Source organism: Botrytis fragariae, assembly GCF_013461495.1.
Source record: "Botrytis fragariae strain BVB16 chromosome Unknown tig00000061, whole genome shotgun sequence".
NCBI lineage: Eukaryota > Fungi > Ascomycota > Leotiomycetes > Helotiales > Sclerotiniaceae > Botrytis > Botrytis fragariae.
The window spans coordinates 125,570-139,261 of NW_023500994.1; the positions used below are offsets into that span (position 1 = coordinate 125,570).

The 13,692-nt window shown below is 41.8% G+C and overlaps 6 protein-coding genes across 6 annotated transcripts; 4 read left to right on the forward strand and 2 right to left on the reverse strand.

The window, feature by feature from the left end:
- Positions 1-2,797: 2,797 nt before the first annotated feature.
- On the reverse strand, positions 2,798-3,060 carry Bfra_008155 (uncharacterized protein; the record flags this gene model as incomplete). The annotated part of the gene is made up of 2 exons (XM_037338519.1): positions 2,952-3,060; positions 2,798-2,902 (listed from the first exon to the last, which is right to left on the reverse strand). The coding sequence occupies exons 1-2, from the start codon at positions 3,009-3,011 to the stop codon at positions 2,798-2,800; spliced, it is 165 nt and encodes a 54-aa protein (XP_037191825.1). The 5' UTR covers positions 3,012-3,060.
- Positions 3,061-5,956: 2,896 nt separating this feature from the next.
- On the forward strand, positions 5,957-6,383 carry Bfra_008156 (uncharacterized protein; the record flags this gene model as incomplete). The annotated part of the gene is made up of 2 exons (XM_037338520.1): positions 5,957-6,021; positions 6,209-6,383. The coding sequence occupies 2 exons, from the start codon at positions 5,957-5,959 to the stop codon at positions 6,381-6,383; spliced, it is 240 nt and encodes a 79-aa protein (XP_037191826.1).
- A 27-nt stretch (positions 6,384-6,410) lies between these two features.
- On the forward strand, positions 6,411-6,658 carry Bfra_008157 (uncharacterized protein; the record flags this gene model as incomplete). Its single annotated transcript, XM_037338521.1, has 2 exons — positions 6,411-6,572; positions 6,596-6,658. 2 exons carry the CDS (start codon positions 6,411-6,413, stop codon positions 6,656-6,658), a joined length of 225 nt encoding a protein of 74 aa, XP_037191827.1.
- Positions 6,659-7,606: 948 nt separating this feature from the next.
- Bfra_008158 (putative aspartic endopeptidase protein) lies at positions 7,607-9,017 on the forward strand (the record flags this gene model as incomplete). The annotated part of the gene is made up of 2 exons (XM_037338522.1): positions 7,607-7,957; positions 8,010-9,017. 2 exons carry the CDS (start codon positions 7,607-7,609, stop codon positions 9,015-9,017), a joined length of 1,359 nt encoding a protein of 452 aa, XP_037191828.1.
- Positions 9,018-9,450: 433 nt separating this feature from the next.
- On the reverse strand, positions 9,451-10,791 carry Bfra_008159 (putative peptide chain release factor 1 protein; the record flags this gene model as incomplete). Its single annotated transcript, XM_037338523.1, has 2 exons — positions 9,451-10,640; positions 10,692-10,791. The coding sequence occupies 2 exons, from the start codon at positions 10,789-10,791 to the stop codon at positions 9,451-9,453; spliced, it is 1,290 nt and encodes a 429-aa protein (XP_037191829.1).
- Positions 10,792-11,493: 702 nt separating this feature from the next.
- On the forward strand, positions 11,494-13,481 carry Bfra_008160 (putative gamma-glutamyltranspeptidase protein; the record flags this gene model as incomplete). The annotated part of the gene is made up of 4 exons (XM_037338524.1): positions 11,494-11,658; positions 11,704-11,722; positions 11,773-12,122; positions 12,174-13,481. The coding sequence occupies 4 exons, from the start codon at positions 11,494-11,496 to the stop codon at positions 13,479-13,481; spliced, it is 1,842 nt and encodes a 613-aa protein (XP_037191830.1).
- Positions 13,482-13,692: the final 211 nt, after the last annotated feature.

The window sequence follows — 13,692 nt, forward strand, 5'->3', positions numbered from 1 at the left end:
CCGGCCAGCATTGACCCGCCAGACCGTTTGCTTACACCCAGCATATTATATGCCGCTTGTACTCTGGCTTCTTCAAAACAATCAAATTATGAGATCTAGCTAGGTATCTTAGAAGAATATCGTCGACACTACTTAACAGTTACTGCTCACAACCACATGACGCAAGGAGATCGGAGTACGAAGATTCCTCATATTTTTCTTTTCCTTTCAGTTGTCAAGAGAATATGACTATCGCGCATCAGATAATAAAAAAAGACTAGTTCGTGTCGCACAGTGCCATACTATCACGCTTCCTAGATTGGAGATTAAAAGATCCATCATTCTGACAGACTGGAAGTTGAGCCACCTGGTCATCGGACGACGATTCGGTGATCTATTGTTAGATGTTGCCCAAAAGATCGGTATACAGAGCTGCTAGCTCTTAGGAAGAGAATGGGATACGATTGATACTGTAGGCCAGCTGACAGCTAAACCACTTTCGTCCGGAATTAACGATCTCATTGGGTTGATATATTGCAGTTCAAATGAAACACTACAAGCTTTTGCGCGTCGAAAAGGAGCAGAAATTAGTCGGTATACACCAAGGCTCAAATTTTGGGTTCTACATCGCATGCTACCCTCCCAAGAGGAAAAGACTCATAGATGAAAATCGACGTGAGCTGCACCACTGGGGTAATATTGTCCTCGCTAGACGGCAAATTACTGATAACCCTCGAGATGCAGAGGACATATTACTTCAAGGCTTCCTTGATCAATCCACCACTACCGATATTCTTAACAAATAATCTCTGAAATGCCAGAGATATTACGGGACGATTATCTTCTCCATGAAACAACGTGGCACCGGCGCTTGCTCGGATTCCGACGTTCAAAAACTGAAGACTTATTTGGTGAGCCTAAATACACAAACTTCGATACGAGTCCCCAATATACTTATTAGAGCTATCACATGGCAAAGATCCCTTGCGGAAAGAGGTGCACCCAGACTTGGTCCAGTTGAAGAATTGGGTTGAAGTGGGTCATTTGGAAAGTTTTGGCAGAATACGCAGTCTATCAATAGTTCATCAATATCACTGTACCTAACGATATGTGTTTGGCTTCACTGGAAGGGATGAAGAACCTTGCCCCCCGGAACAAAGTGCTAGATTGGTCCTTGTTTTCCATTTCCCGGCAAGCTCCATCGAGACACTTGTCACTGCTTGAAATGTCGATGTAGTATCAACAGATCAAGATATGGTTTATCAATTCGCATAAGTATTGCAAAGTTTAGCTTTTGGACCACAGCTTCGGTATCCACTTCGTGTGTTTCGGCCGTATACATGCGGTGAGTCTGTTCGATAAGAGCTGCGATCAACTACGAAGTAACAGTCAAAAGAAGAGCGTCGCCTATCTCGCATCAACTAGCATCTGAGTCAATCATTTATGAAGCTTCTCCTCGAAAATCAGTTTCGCCCCAGATCCATGGATGTACAGATGTCCAGATGTGAGATACGGTTTGGATTAGCGAAGAAGCCATCTACTCGTATATCTAAAGGGAACTGGTCGAATATTATACATCATACATGTGTACCATTTATTGATATTCTCTGCCACCGAAGCTGTGAAAAAAACCCCATCAATACAATCGCTCTAAATCTCGAGGCTTATTTGAAGTGAAGGGTGCCAGAGCCCGAGAGAACCGAAGCAGAATTTTTTGTCGAGGCGAGTGAGGCTCGACGTGTTGATATCACGTGCTAGTGGGAAGCCGATATTTAGCCGTGGCACGCCAATTTGATATGATACAAAAGGGAGATCTTCTCTTTCCCTCGAAAAATGTTTCTGGAACATATAATCATTTGGTACCAGTGAGATGTCGTCTCCTAAATTTGACTCATGCATGCTATTCAGAAGTAAGTGGATTCAAGCTTTCAATGCCATCACGATATCGACGGGTTTCTTAGCCAAATTTTGACATCTACGTTGCTTGAGACCTCTTTTATTTCAAGATATCCTATCTCAATAATGAGTGACGAGCTCTTTGATATCAAGGACCAGACAAGAGCATATCGTACAGCTGTTACAACACCATCGTTTAAAAGGCAGGAGAAATGGTACGCGGTCATATGACGGACATCTTAATGCATGTGAAGGTTCACAACTAGTTGATTGTGTTAAATCACATATTTTCCTATCTTATTTGAACTACGTGGATATATAGTTTTCTACTATGTGCTTTTCTGATGAGCAGAACAATGTCGAGCTAGCTTACCATCCATAATAATAATCCAGAGAGGGTATTGATTGATGTTATGCTCGAGTATACCTTTTTTGAAGCGGATTCACTTCGTCACACGCAACACTGTCGAGGGCGCTTGGTATGCTAAGTTACAGGGAGATTATATGAATCAGTTAGAATCGAAAGATTCGCCTCCCCTTCAGAGAGAGTTAGTGATGAAAGGCTTTGAAGTAAGTAAGTATCACATCTTAGCAGCGAGCAAGAAACAAACGCGACCACTGCTTTAGGTAATCCATCTTTTTCATCGCTAGACGACAGAAGCTTGATTATCCATGATTGATATCCCACAAATTGGACAGAATAGCAAACAATTGGGGAATGGTTTGGTAGCACTCTGCCGTTATACAGCTCACGAAACAAACTTCCTAGTCAACCTTTGTTTGTGGAAACTGGAAACTGTGACGTACCTAAAGATGATTCAAATCTGGGGAATATATGCTTCCATCCCCTCTGAGTCTTTGCTCTTTTTGAACGGATATATCTTAAGATACAAAACACTGCAGGAAGTACACATTAGATAATTCAGCCAAAAGCAACATAGAATCTGACTATTCTCATTATGTCGGACAACATGATTCTCTCTATCTCAGTACCCCTCCTCACACCTTTCATCTCCTGGGCTTGCGGCTACTCACTATTTTCGATATATCTACATTCAATTTATCTGTCTTCCCACCCACTCACTCAAGAAGTTCTTCCAAACCATACAATACTTGATTCCGTGGGTCTGGGTCATTTGTGTGATTGGATTTCTGGGATGGATGGAATGTCTGTGTATTTTGGTCCTTTGGTTAGCTTTGATAGCATTTTGGAAGCTGCGTTTTTGTACAGACGATAAGAGGTGTTTTGGAAGGACAGAAAAGGAATAATGAGGAAGGAGATAGTGGAGTGTTTGAGGTGGGAGAGAGAAAAAACATCAAGGATGAGGGAGTGGAGAAGGAGGCGGAGAGGATCTTTAAGGAGAGTATGTGATGTGCAGCTGGATACTGATATGGACGTGGGAGAATATCGACCAAAAAATTAAGAATCAAATCTGGAGGGTGAAATGGGGGAATAGAGATACTAGATGAGACGAGTGGGTTGATATTCTTGTATTGGGGGTCACAGGACACCCTTTGTGTCTTCAATACCCATCCTAGATCGAGGGACTTCGAATTCCCAAACATTGTTCAAGCATTCAAGAATTGGGGGTTGTGATGATCTGGTAAATGCTCATTGCATTCCGATAATGAAAAATTGATTTACAATAAATGGATGTTATCCAACCCTGAATTGCCGATATAACAACCGAATTTCAATATCTTCGGGAGATGCAAAATTTCGATATGACTCGCGGCGGGATGCTCACTTTTTATCATGCCCGTTGGCAGAATTGGTCTTGATTCTAAGTCCATGCCAAGGACGATGATTGAATGCTATCTCCATTTTCAGATGTCTCACTGACCCCCACACAGTTGTGCATTCGCGAGAAGCTTGTTTTCAACTTTGTGTAGCATAGGAATGTAAGCCGTCAGCACAGCATAATAAGCGCCAACAGCGTGGTACTATATGCACAATATCAACCTCAATGATACTGAAGGCGTCACGACGACACCATCTTCTTTTCTCAAGCTCGGTCTTGTCCATAGAGTTGCAGCAGGATGTATCGTTTGGTACGTATCCGTCGTTTTCGCGGATTATCACCCACTCAGCGATCAAAGTTATGAATGGGAGCCGTTTCTACTGCCAAAAGGTAGAGTGCAAAGTGATTTAAAGAAGCAGCATAACATGATTTATCAATACATGGCCTATATTAGTGAATAGCCTACTTTCATCTCAATTTATATTTTCAAATTTATATTTCTTAATAATTATTGAATCAATTAATTAAAGTTATTATAAATCTAATAATCTAGAATCTATTATATTATTTTTATAGATTCTTATATTATAACCTGTTTTTCTATATTTACTATAGTATCGATTAAAGAATACCTTTATATTAGAATTTCCTTTATTTTGATATCTATCACATCGAATTTGAATATTAATCTTTTGTTGAAATAATATATTTATAGTTTTTTATTTAGTAAGTATTTGTTACGGGAGCTGCCTCTAGGGTCACGTGGAAGTGTCTAGAGATCTCTCGAGGTGGTTTAGACTAAACTTCAAGTAGGAATTCAATAAGGTTGTAACTGGTTGCAATTCTCGTAACTATAGTAATGAAACTAATGATTGTTCTTGAGCACGAAGCTCTACATTGTAATGAAACCCATTCCCTATATAGACCTTCGTACTGAAGTCGACCGACAAGTCGATCGACAAGTCGATCGATAAGTCGATCGGCTTTTGATCACATGACACTTGTCCTGTGATTTCTATTGTCCTAGCTTATTCTTTTGTCCTGGGGCTAATCCCCTGGGACATTACTAATCCTAGTGAAGCCTTCTTGCTTACTGTGTTCTGTCTTTCCTAGGACCTGCTGTCCTGGGAACTATGTTCTAGGTTTCTAGGGTATCCTATGACTAATACTATATACATGCCTGAGGCTTTCCTTGGGTGCCTAGTGTCCCCCGGTATACTGCAGCTGAATCACTGAGGCCTATAATACCATTATAGCCTATAGGTTAGTGATTCCACAGCCTGTTACTAATCCGTTGTAACAGAACTATCAGAAATGGAGGTATAGTGTTTCTTTTATTATTACTATATATAATCACTGTTGCTTATTCTCGATTGTCTGATTGTATAACTTTATTTTTGCTGTATCTCTCAGTATTAGTAATAATTATACCAATACTTATAATATCTATTATAAAGCTAATTTCATCAAAGTTTTATAAATTACAATCGAGAATACTATATTTTGCTTGTATATTCGATATAAATTAGAATCAGTTTTCAATAAGTATAGAATTTTTGTAGAGAATTTTTTGAAAATCATAAATATATTTAAAATGTGTTTTTAACTCTATATAACATTTAATAAATTAATGAACCTAAAACTTTCTAATTCTTTTTGTATTTTAAGATTCAAGAATATAATTTGTTATATTTTCTATCCCTTTTTATTTAAATACAAAATCTCTTGAATTCATATTAATTATATACTGAATAATGATTTCCTTTTCTAATTCTAAGAGATTTTAAGATTTAGATTGAATTTCTGTATAAGGAGGTATATTGTTAATTTTATATTGTAATGTTGATTATGGGATATTATATAGTATTACAATTTTTCGAATATTTAATTTCTTATCTTTTTGAATAACTATAATAATAAATAATATATAGGTTTCTTTATTATTCGAATTTATTATGGATTATTAATAAAATGTATATTGAAATGAGGGAGTTGAATTGAGGTGAAAGTGGGCCATTTATTGATATAGGCCATGCACTGATAAACCACGTTATATAGAGTAACAAAAGACCAATTGCTAAAGCACATGATGAATGAATCCTACGCCTACCCAGATCCGCTACTCGCGCACCTCACATATATCAGAAGACCTCCCAGACCCTGCTAAATTCACACCACAAAATTTTAAACACACTTCTTGCCCTTAGATTGGAAGAGCCCCGAGATAACAGCAAGAAGTTTGTTTGGGCAAGCTTCTGGGTGTGATGTCCTGAATCACCATACTCGCAGCTGTCAGCCGCGCAACAGCACAGGACCGGTAGATATTTTGCAAACGATACATGTCTTGCATATCCCGTGGAGGTGATCATATCAACAAGTCAACATGGAAGCCAAGTGAAGAAACGTCATTTCTAGGGGCGATGTCTCAAAATAGAGAATGATGAGCCAGGAGTTAAAAATAAAATTCCAATCCTTGATCTTGATCTTAAGATGGGATCAGCAGCACGACCACGAATTGATACGAATTGATGCGAATTTCTGGCTTCACGAAGGAAGAAGAAACAAGCATTAAGAAAAGGACATTGAAACAGACGAATGAACTGTATAAAGGATCAAGGATACTTCTATGGTGGGGGATTCCCGATACCCGCCACCAAGAGTGGTGCCAAGTGGATTCAAGCTTTTGGTTTGGCTTCTCCTGATAAGGAAGCTCGGAAGGTCATGAAGCTATATCCCATGTGCAACTCCACTAAATTCGCACGATAGGCATCGCCATGTTCGTATCTCGGATTCATGCGAACAATCTATCGATTTTGTACTGTCGGGGTTATGATGGGAAATGCTACCTTGGTCAGCTTACTTGGTATTGGGATGCTATGTCCTGTGTCCTGTGTGTTGTGTGTCCAAATTCTATCGGCGCAATTACCATATCAAGGACTGAACATTTCCCAATGTGTAATATCTCATTGGGATTTCAGGTACGACGCAGCTTGTTCGCAGCATTTGGTAATCGATCAACGCCACTCCATGAAGCACTATAGCCAGCTATTATTGGCGTTAATGACGTCAATTATCCTCCTTCTTTGTTGATACCCTTGAAGAAACTGTCAACGCAAATCAATAAATTTTCAGCTTGATATCGTCCGTTTTAATGTTCCAGATGATGTTGTCGTGAGCCAATGTTTGGATAGCATGAGCTTGACAACGACGAACGGCACTATACAACGGCACGGGTGGTTCCTACTCCATCTAATTCGACCTAGTGGATGCTTATTTCTTGTTTTTTGTGGAGTGGTTAGCTTACGCGTAGTATCTCATGTTTATTGGCACAGCCTCTCTCAATTGTTACTTCTTCAGATCATGTACGACGAGGGGTTGTTGTCTCGAATCGATCCACTTTGAAGGAAGTGCCGAAAGATAAACCTTGTGTACCCTGGATAACATCATCTTCACTGCCCCCTCTCGCAGTGTGTCACTATCTTGACTAAGGGGCGAATTCGGTGTTTGGGGGATTTCGTCTCAATCCGTTCACGAGATACAGTATGTTGAAGATTCGGCCAAATTTAGATCTTCAACCATGTCCAAGTGTACATGAATAGCATCAAGAATTCTTTTTGACTTTTTGATACTCAAATCATATGATCTTGGCATTTACCAACAGCTGCGTGCTTGAAGGGGTGTGCCTCACCAAATGATTCCTTATCAATACCCACTATGCGGCTTCCCCGGTCGTGCATAGCATGGAAGCTGCCCTGAAACTACGGAACTTAAATTTATGACGCCTTGGCTAGATCATCTGAAAGCTAGGTATCTTAGCGGGGAAAGGGAGCTCTACAGGTGAGAAAGTTACGATGCTTAACAGCATTTAAAGGCAGCCTTTCCCTTCATCAACTTTTTCTCTCCTCATACCATTCATCTTTAAATCACATCTACCTACAACAGAATAATTATTAACTAAATTCTCTATCCACCTTGATCAAATACCCAACATGGCTACTCTCCAAGGCTTGTCAAAGATTAGACTGGTTCCTAACAAGAACTACAAAAGATCCGGTACCAAATCCTATGTCTATCTACTCAATAAGTGGGGCTTTGAGCCCACACAGCCTGGTCCATACTTTCAGATGAACAAGGCCACCGCAACTTCAGCTAGCTTCCATAAGTTTGGCCATAAATCACAAACTCAACGTGTGTTGGCAAAGAAGACATCTACCGGAGAGAACGGCGAAGTCCCAGCCGAAGACCAACAAAATGATTCTGAGTATCTTTGCCCTGTACAAATTGGTACTCCAGCACAAACTCTAATGCTTGACTTTGATACTGGATCGTCTGATTTATGGGTAAGTACACGAACGTTTGACTCTCGCAGCAAAAACTAACATGGCGAAATAGGTCTGGTCCACAGAACTTCCCAAAGCCACAACTTCCAAGGCAACTGGACACACGATCTTCGACCCATCAAAGTCTTCCACCTTCAAAACTGCCAAGAGTTCCAAGTGGCAAATCTCATATGGTGATTCCTCTTCTGCTTCAGGTACCGTTGGAACAGATACTGTTTCTCTTGGTGGTCTGGCCATCAAAAACCAGGCAATTGAGCTTGCAACCAAATTGTCTGCTCAATTTGAACAGGGTGCCGGCGATGGATTGCTTGGTCTCGCATGGGGTAGCATCAATACCGTCACACCCAAACCAGTTGCTACACCCGTTGAGAACATGATCAGCCAAGAAGATATCCCATCAGATGCCGAACTTTTCACTGTAAATCTCGGTAGCTGGCGTGATGCCGACGAAGCCGACAAAGGTGTCAGCTTCTACACATTTGGCTACATCGACCAAGACGTTGTTGGAAGCAACGAAATCTACTACACCCCCATCGACAACTCTCAAGGATTCTGGATGTTTGACTCCACTTCTGCTACTGTCAACGGCAAGACTGTCGCGCAGACTGGTAACCAGGCTATTGCCGATACCGGAACCACTCTTGCATTGGTTTCTGATGAAACTTGTCAAGCCATCTATGATGCAATCCCAGGATCTACTTATGATTCGGAACAGCAAGGATACACATTCCCAAGTAACACCAGCGCCGATGATCTCCCCGTCGTTACTTTTGCCGTCGGCGGCAAGCAATTCGCAGTTCAAAAGGAAGATTTGGGATTTGCCGATGCGGGTAATGGTATGGTTTATGGCGGTATCCAATCCAGAGGTTCCATGACGTTTGATATTCTTGGCGATACTTTCCTCAAGGGAATCTATGCTGTAAGCTCCATCCCCAACCCAGTTTTGATTGTACCACGCACTGACTTTTTCTCTAGATCTTTGACCAAGGTAATACCCGATTTGGAGCCGTTCAAAGAACTGAAGCTACACAGAACACCAGCGCTCCACCAGCTTAAATAATTTTCAGGCATGGAGTATGGTTTTGGAACTTTTGTTTATTTGGGAGGAACTGTTGGACTATGGTTTGGTTGGGAATGTTTGGATCATAGGAGGCAGGGGCACATCTTGTTGTTGGATGTGTTGTTTCTTTGGGCTTTACTATAACTTCTGGTTAGAATTCATTATTCTTACCTCTTAATTTCTTGTTCATGCGATGTGCATTATGAATGTGATTTGATGAGTTGCATACGTCATGATATCGAATCCTCTGAATTTCAGCGAGATGTCCCGAGTACGTTACCTCAAGTCGGATTGCTAGATTGAATTAGATATAAAATCTGCCTCCTGGATTCAATGAATACTTGAGCAAATGAGTGTTGGACAAGAAAAACGAATGTCTGGAGAAATGTTGAAGAGAGCATTTCTACTTATGGAAAGTACTTAATTCTGCCATCTACTTTGCCTTGCTTGCAGCATCCTCATCAGCAAGCAATCCTAGGATTTCCTGCTCAGAAAACCATGCTTTGACGCTATCAATAACCTTCTCAAGTTCATCACCGCCCTCCATAACATCATCCAAATTATGCACACTCAATCCACTCCTATGGTCCGTCACCCTCTGTTGTCCCCAATTATAGGTCCTAATTTTATCGCCTCTTCCCATCTTCGCGACTCCAATCACACTTCTCCTTAAACTCATCAATTGTTCTTCTCTAGCCTCCCTTTTTGCAGCCGCTAGTCTCGACCGTAGTACTTGCCATGCCTTCTGTCGATTCTGCAGCTGACTTCGTCCTTCTTGCATACTGACCACCGTATTAGTCGGTACATGCGTCAACCGCACAGCCGAATCAGTTGTGTTGACATGTTGACCACCCGCTCCTCTCGCTCTCATGACATCTGTCCGTACATCCGCAGGATTGACATAATAATCACTATTCGGATCATTCAGATCCGCTTCCCAATATTCCTGTCCTTCCTGTCCCGTCGTGGGGAAACTAGGTAACACCATTACACTCACTGCACTAGTATGTGTCCTTCCCTGTTTCTCAGTTGCAGGAACTCGCTGAACTCGATGAACGCCTGCTTCGCCGCGCAAGGAATCGTACGATCCGGACGTTTCAATTTCAAGCACAACTTCGGAGATGGGCGCATCGGATCCAGCGCCTTCGCCGTCAGTGGTCTCGTATTTGATGATTGTAGAGCGGAAGCGTTTGCGCGCGCAATATGCCCGGTACATGCGTAGGAGATCCGCGGCGAAGATCGCGGCTTCACCTCCTCCGGCTCCAGGTCTAATTTCAAGGAGGCATGGTAGTTCGGCGAAAGGATGTTTGGGAGTCAGACTGATTGTGAGGTTTCGGGATAATTCTTCGAGATGGGCAGTCGTCGTAGCAATGTCTTCCACTGCCAATTCTCTCAATTCTTCATCGGTAGATGACTCTTTCAGTAGATCATTTAGCTCTGATAGCGATTCTTTCGTTTCTTCCCATTTTCTCAGCGCTATCGCTACATTTTGTAATTCTCCAATTCGTTTCGCAATTTTCGCATCGAAAGTCTCGGAGGTTTCGTTACTCAATCGATCATGTTCCGCTGCCAAATTACGAGCTCGCGCAAGTAATGCTGGGGAAAAGGTGTCGCCATTGTTTGCTGTTCTTCGTGTAAGAGGATGTGAAAGGAAGGGTAGATTTGAAGACTAACGGACGGTGCTTGAGAATCGTGTGAATGCCAAAGATCGTCTTTTACCAGGCTTCAATGATAAATCTATACATCGTCGACATATCCAAGGAGCTCTAAACATTCTCGTTGGAACGGGTTTCTTGATAATTTATTAGTTTCTGTTTCATGTAACTTATTAATCTTATCCTTCAACATTTTTGGAGCACGGCCTATACTCGGGAAAACTAGCTTCAAGCGGCCGCTTCCATAGTGACGTGAGCGAGCAACTTCCCCGCTATCTATGTGAGTGAGGTAAGTTACCGGAACTGAGGACCTCGACTTTATCGATTCATTTGAATTTCAGATCAACCACAAATGATATTATAAAATTTGAAAATTCAAAATAGAAATTTAGCTTCTATTTACTTCAAATCAATAAATAACAGAGTAGGTTTCATAGAGAACTGAGAAGGGAAAGAAAATTGGGTTATAAAGACTGTCTAAAAGTGCCTAGTACTCATATCCGGATACCTATCTCGCCTACCTACTACCTAGGCAGAGTCCACTGAATCTCTTAACCCCACGTTCACATTTTATATCGTAATTGCCGAAAGCGGGACTAACCTTCCTCTTTCGCCATTCAAATGTTAGATAAATGAAGTGTGAATGAAATCTTGTGGGAGATTGTTTCTACAACTTTTCTCTTTCGTACTTCTGTCTAATACATGAAACTTTCACGGTGGTATAGAAACTTACTTAAACATACATTTCGTTATCAACGGTAGTAGCCGAGGATTTAGAAAGTATCTCTTTCAGCTGCCCACTTTAGAGATCTGTTTCGAACATGCCTGTCAATCTAAACTCAGTCTTTCCGGCCACCGACCCAGAGTTTGTTACATTTCCTAGCAGAAGAAGTGTTGTTCACAGCACTGATGGTTTGATCGCGTGTACCCAGCCTTTAGCCGCTAGATGTGGTCTCAAGGTTTTGGAGGCAGGTGGAAATGCAGCTGTAAGTTGTCCTTTTCCTAATAATATACAAGCTAATTTGTCTTAGGATGCAGCGGTTGCAGTTGGTATGTTAAAGCGCTTCAATATAGTATCATCTAATCTAACAAAAATCTAGCTGCTGGTCTTAACCTGACGGAGCCAACCTCCACCGGTATCGGTGGTGATATGTTTTGTCTTTTTTATGATGCCAAGACAAAGGAAGTTAGTTCTTTAAATGGCTCAGGTCGTGCAGGCAATAAATGCTCTCTTGAAAAAATTCGACAAGATCTCGGACTAAAGGATGATGAACCTGCAAGAATCCCACTGAAAAGTCCGCATGCTGTTACTGTGCCAGGTGCAGCTGCAGGTTGGGTTGATACTGTTGAGAAATTTGGTAGCGGAAATCTCACTTTGGAGCAAATCTTGACTCCGGCTATTGAGATGGGTGAAAAGGGGTTCCCCGTCTCCGAATTAGCCTCAACTATGGTACTGCAGCCTAACTCTCCCCAGTATTGCCAAGTCTAATGTAATCAATAGTGGAGAAGCAGTGAAGGTCTCCTTCAAAGGGCATCCCCTAACTTTTCCGAAATGCTAAAAGAGGATTCGAGTGCTCCAAATGGCTGGCGGGCACCAAGACCAGGAGAAATATTCAAAAACCCAAATCTTGCTAAGACTTTCAGAGCACTCGCAACTGAAGGCAAGAAAGGCTTTTACACCGGAAGAATTGCTGAAGAAATCATCAGAGTTACTCGGAATTTAGGCGGATTCCTTGAGCTAGACGATTTGAAAACCCATATGGACATTGGTAGTGAGAAATCTACACCCATCTCCAAAGTTTTCAAAGGCCAAGGGTACAGCAAAACCCATCATTATGTCGACGGAATATCTGGCCAAGGCATCAGCGAAGACGATCATGGTGTCAAAATCTGGGAACACCCACCCAACGGCCAAGGACTCGTAGCACTCATGACCCTCGGTATCCTCGAAGAACTCGAAAACACGGGCAAGATCCCGCATTTCCAAGAGAAAGATCATAATTCTGCCGAATACCTTCATGCTGTTATTGAATCTTTGCGTATCGCTTTCGCAGATGCTAGTTGGTTTATCGCCGACCCAGCTTTCACCAAAGTCCCCGTAGAAGAACTGATCTCTCAACCTTATCTCGCCGAACGCGCCAAACTATTCGACCCTCAGCGTTCTAATCCCGAGATATATGATCATGGTTCACCAGCTCATAATCATAGTGATACTGTATACTTCGCCGTAACCGACAAATGGGGCAACGGAATTTCCTTCATAAACTCAAACTTCGAAGGTTTTGGTAGCGGTATCATTCCTAAAGGCTGCGGATTTGTTCTACAAAACCGAGGTGGCAATTTCTCACTTGTGAAGGGCCATGCTAATGCCATTGCGCCTGGGAAAAGACCTTATCATACTATCATTCCAGCTATGGTCACCAATGTCCACGATGATTCGCTACATAGTGTGTACGGCGTCATGGGTGGCTTTATGCAACCACAAGGACATGTCCAAGTACTACTTAACATGTTAGCGTTCAAACTGAACCCTCAAGCAGCACTTGATGCGCCGAGATTTTGCATCAGTGCAGATGGTGTTCCGGGAGAATCAAATAAAGAGAGAAGAGTATTTTTGGAAGAAGGGATCAGCAAAGATGCATTCGAGAAACTGAAGGGCATGGGTCATCAGGTGAAGATGGTTGAAGGGCACCAAAGGGGTGTCTTTGGTAGAGGGCAGTTGATAAGGGTACATGGAGAGGAGGATGGAGTTTTGGTTTTCAGCGGAGGTAGTGATCCCAGGGGTGACGGGGCCGTTTATCCTGGGTAGATAGATGATCAATAAAAGGAGTTGTCTGAAAGAGATTCATAGGATAGTGATCGTCAACTTTCGTTTATATAGCCGACTGTTAAAGAAAGCAGAAGATTTGACTGAATTCTGGGATACTGAATACACTGACTGGTATTTGTATGCGATCAGTATTATTTCCTAACATCCACCAAAGAACACGTCATTACGTTCAACATTAATATCAATTTGT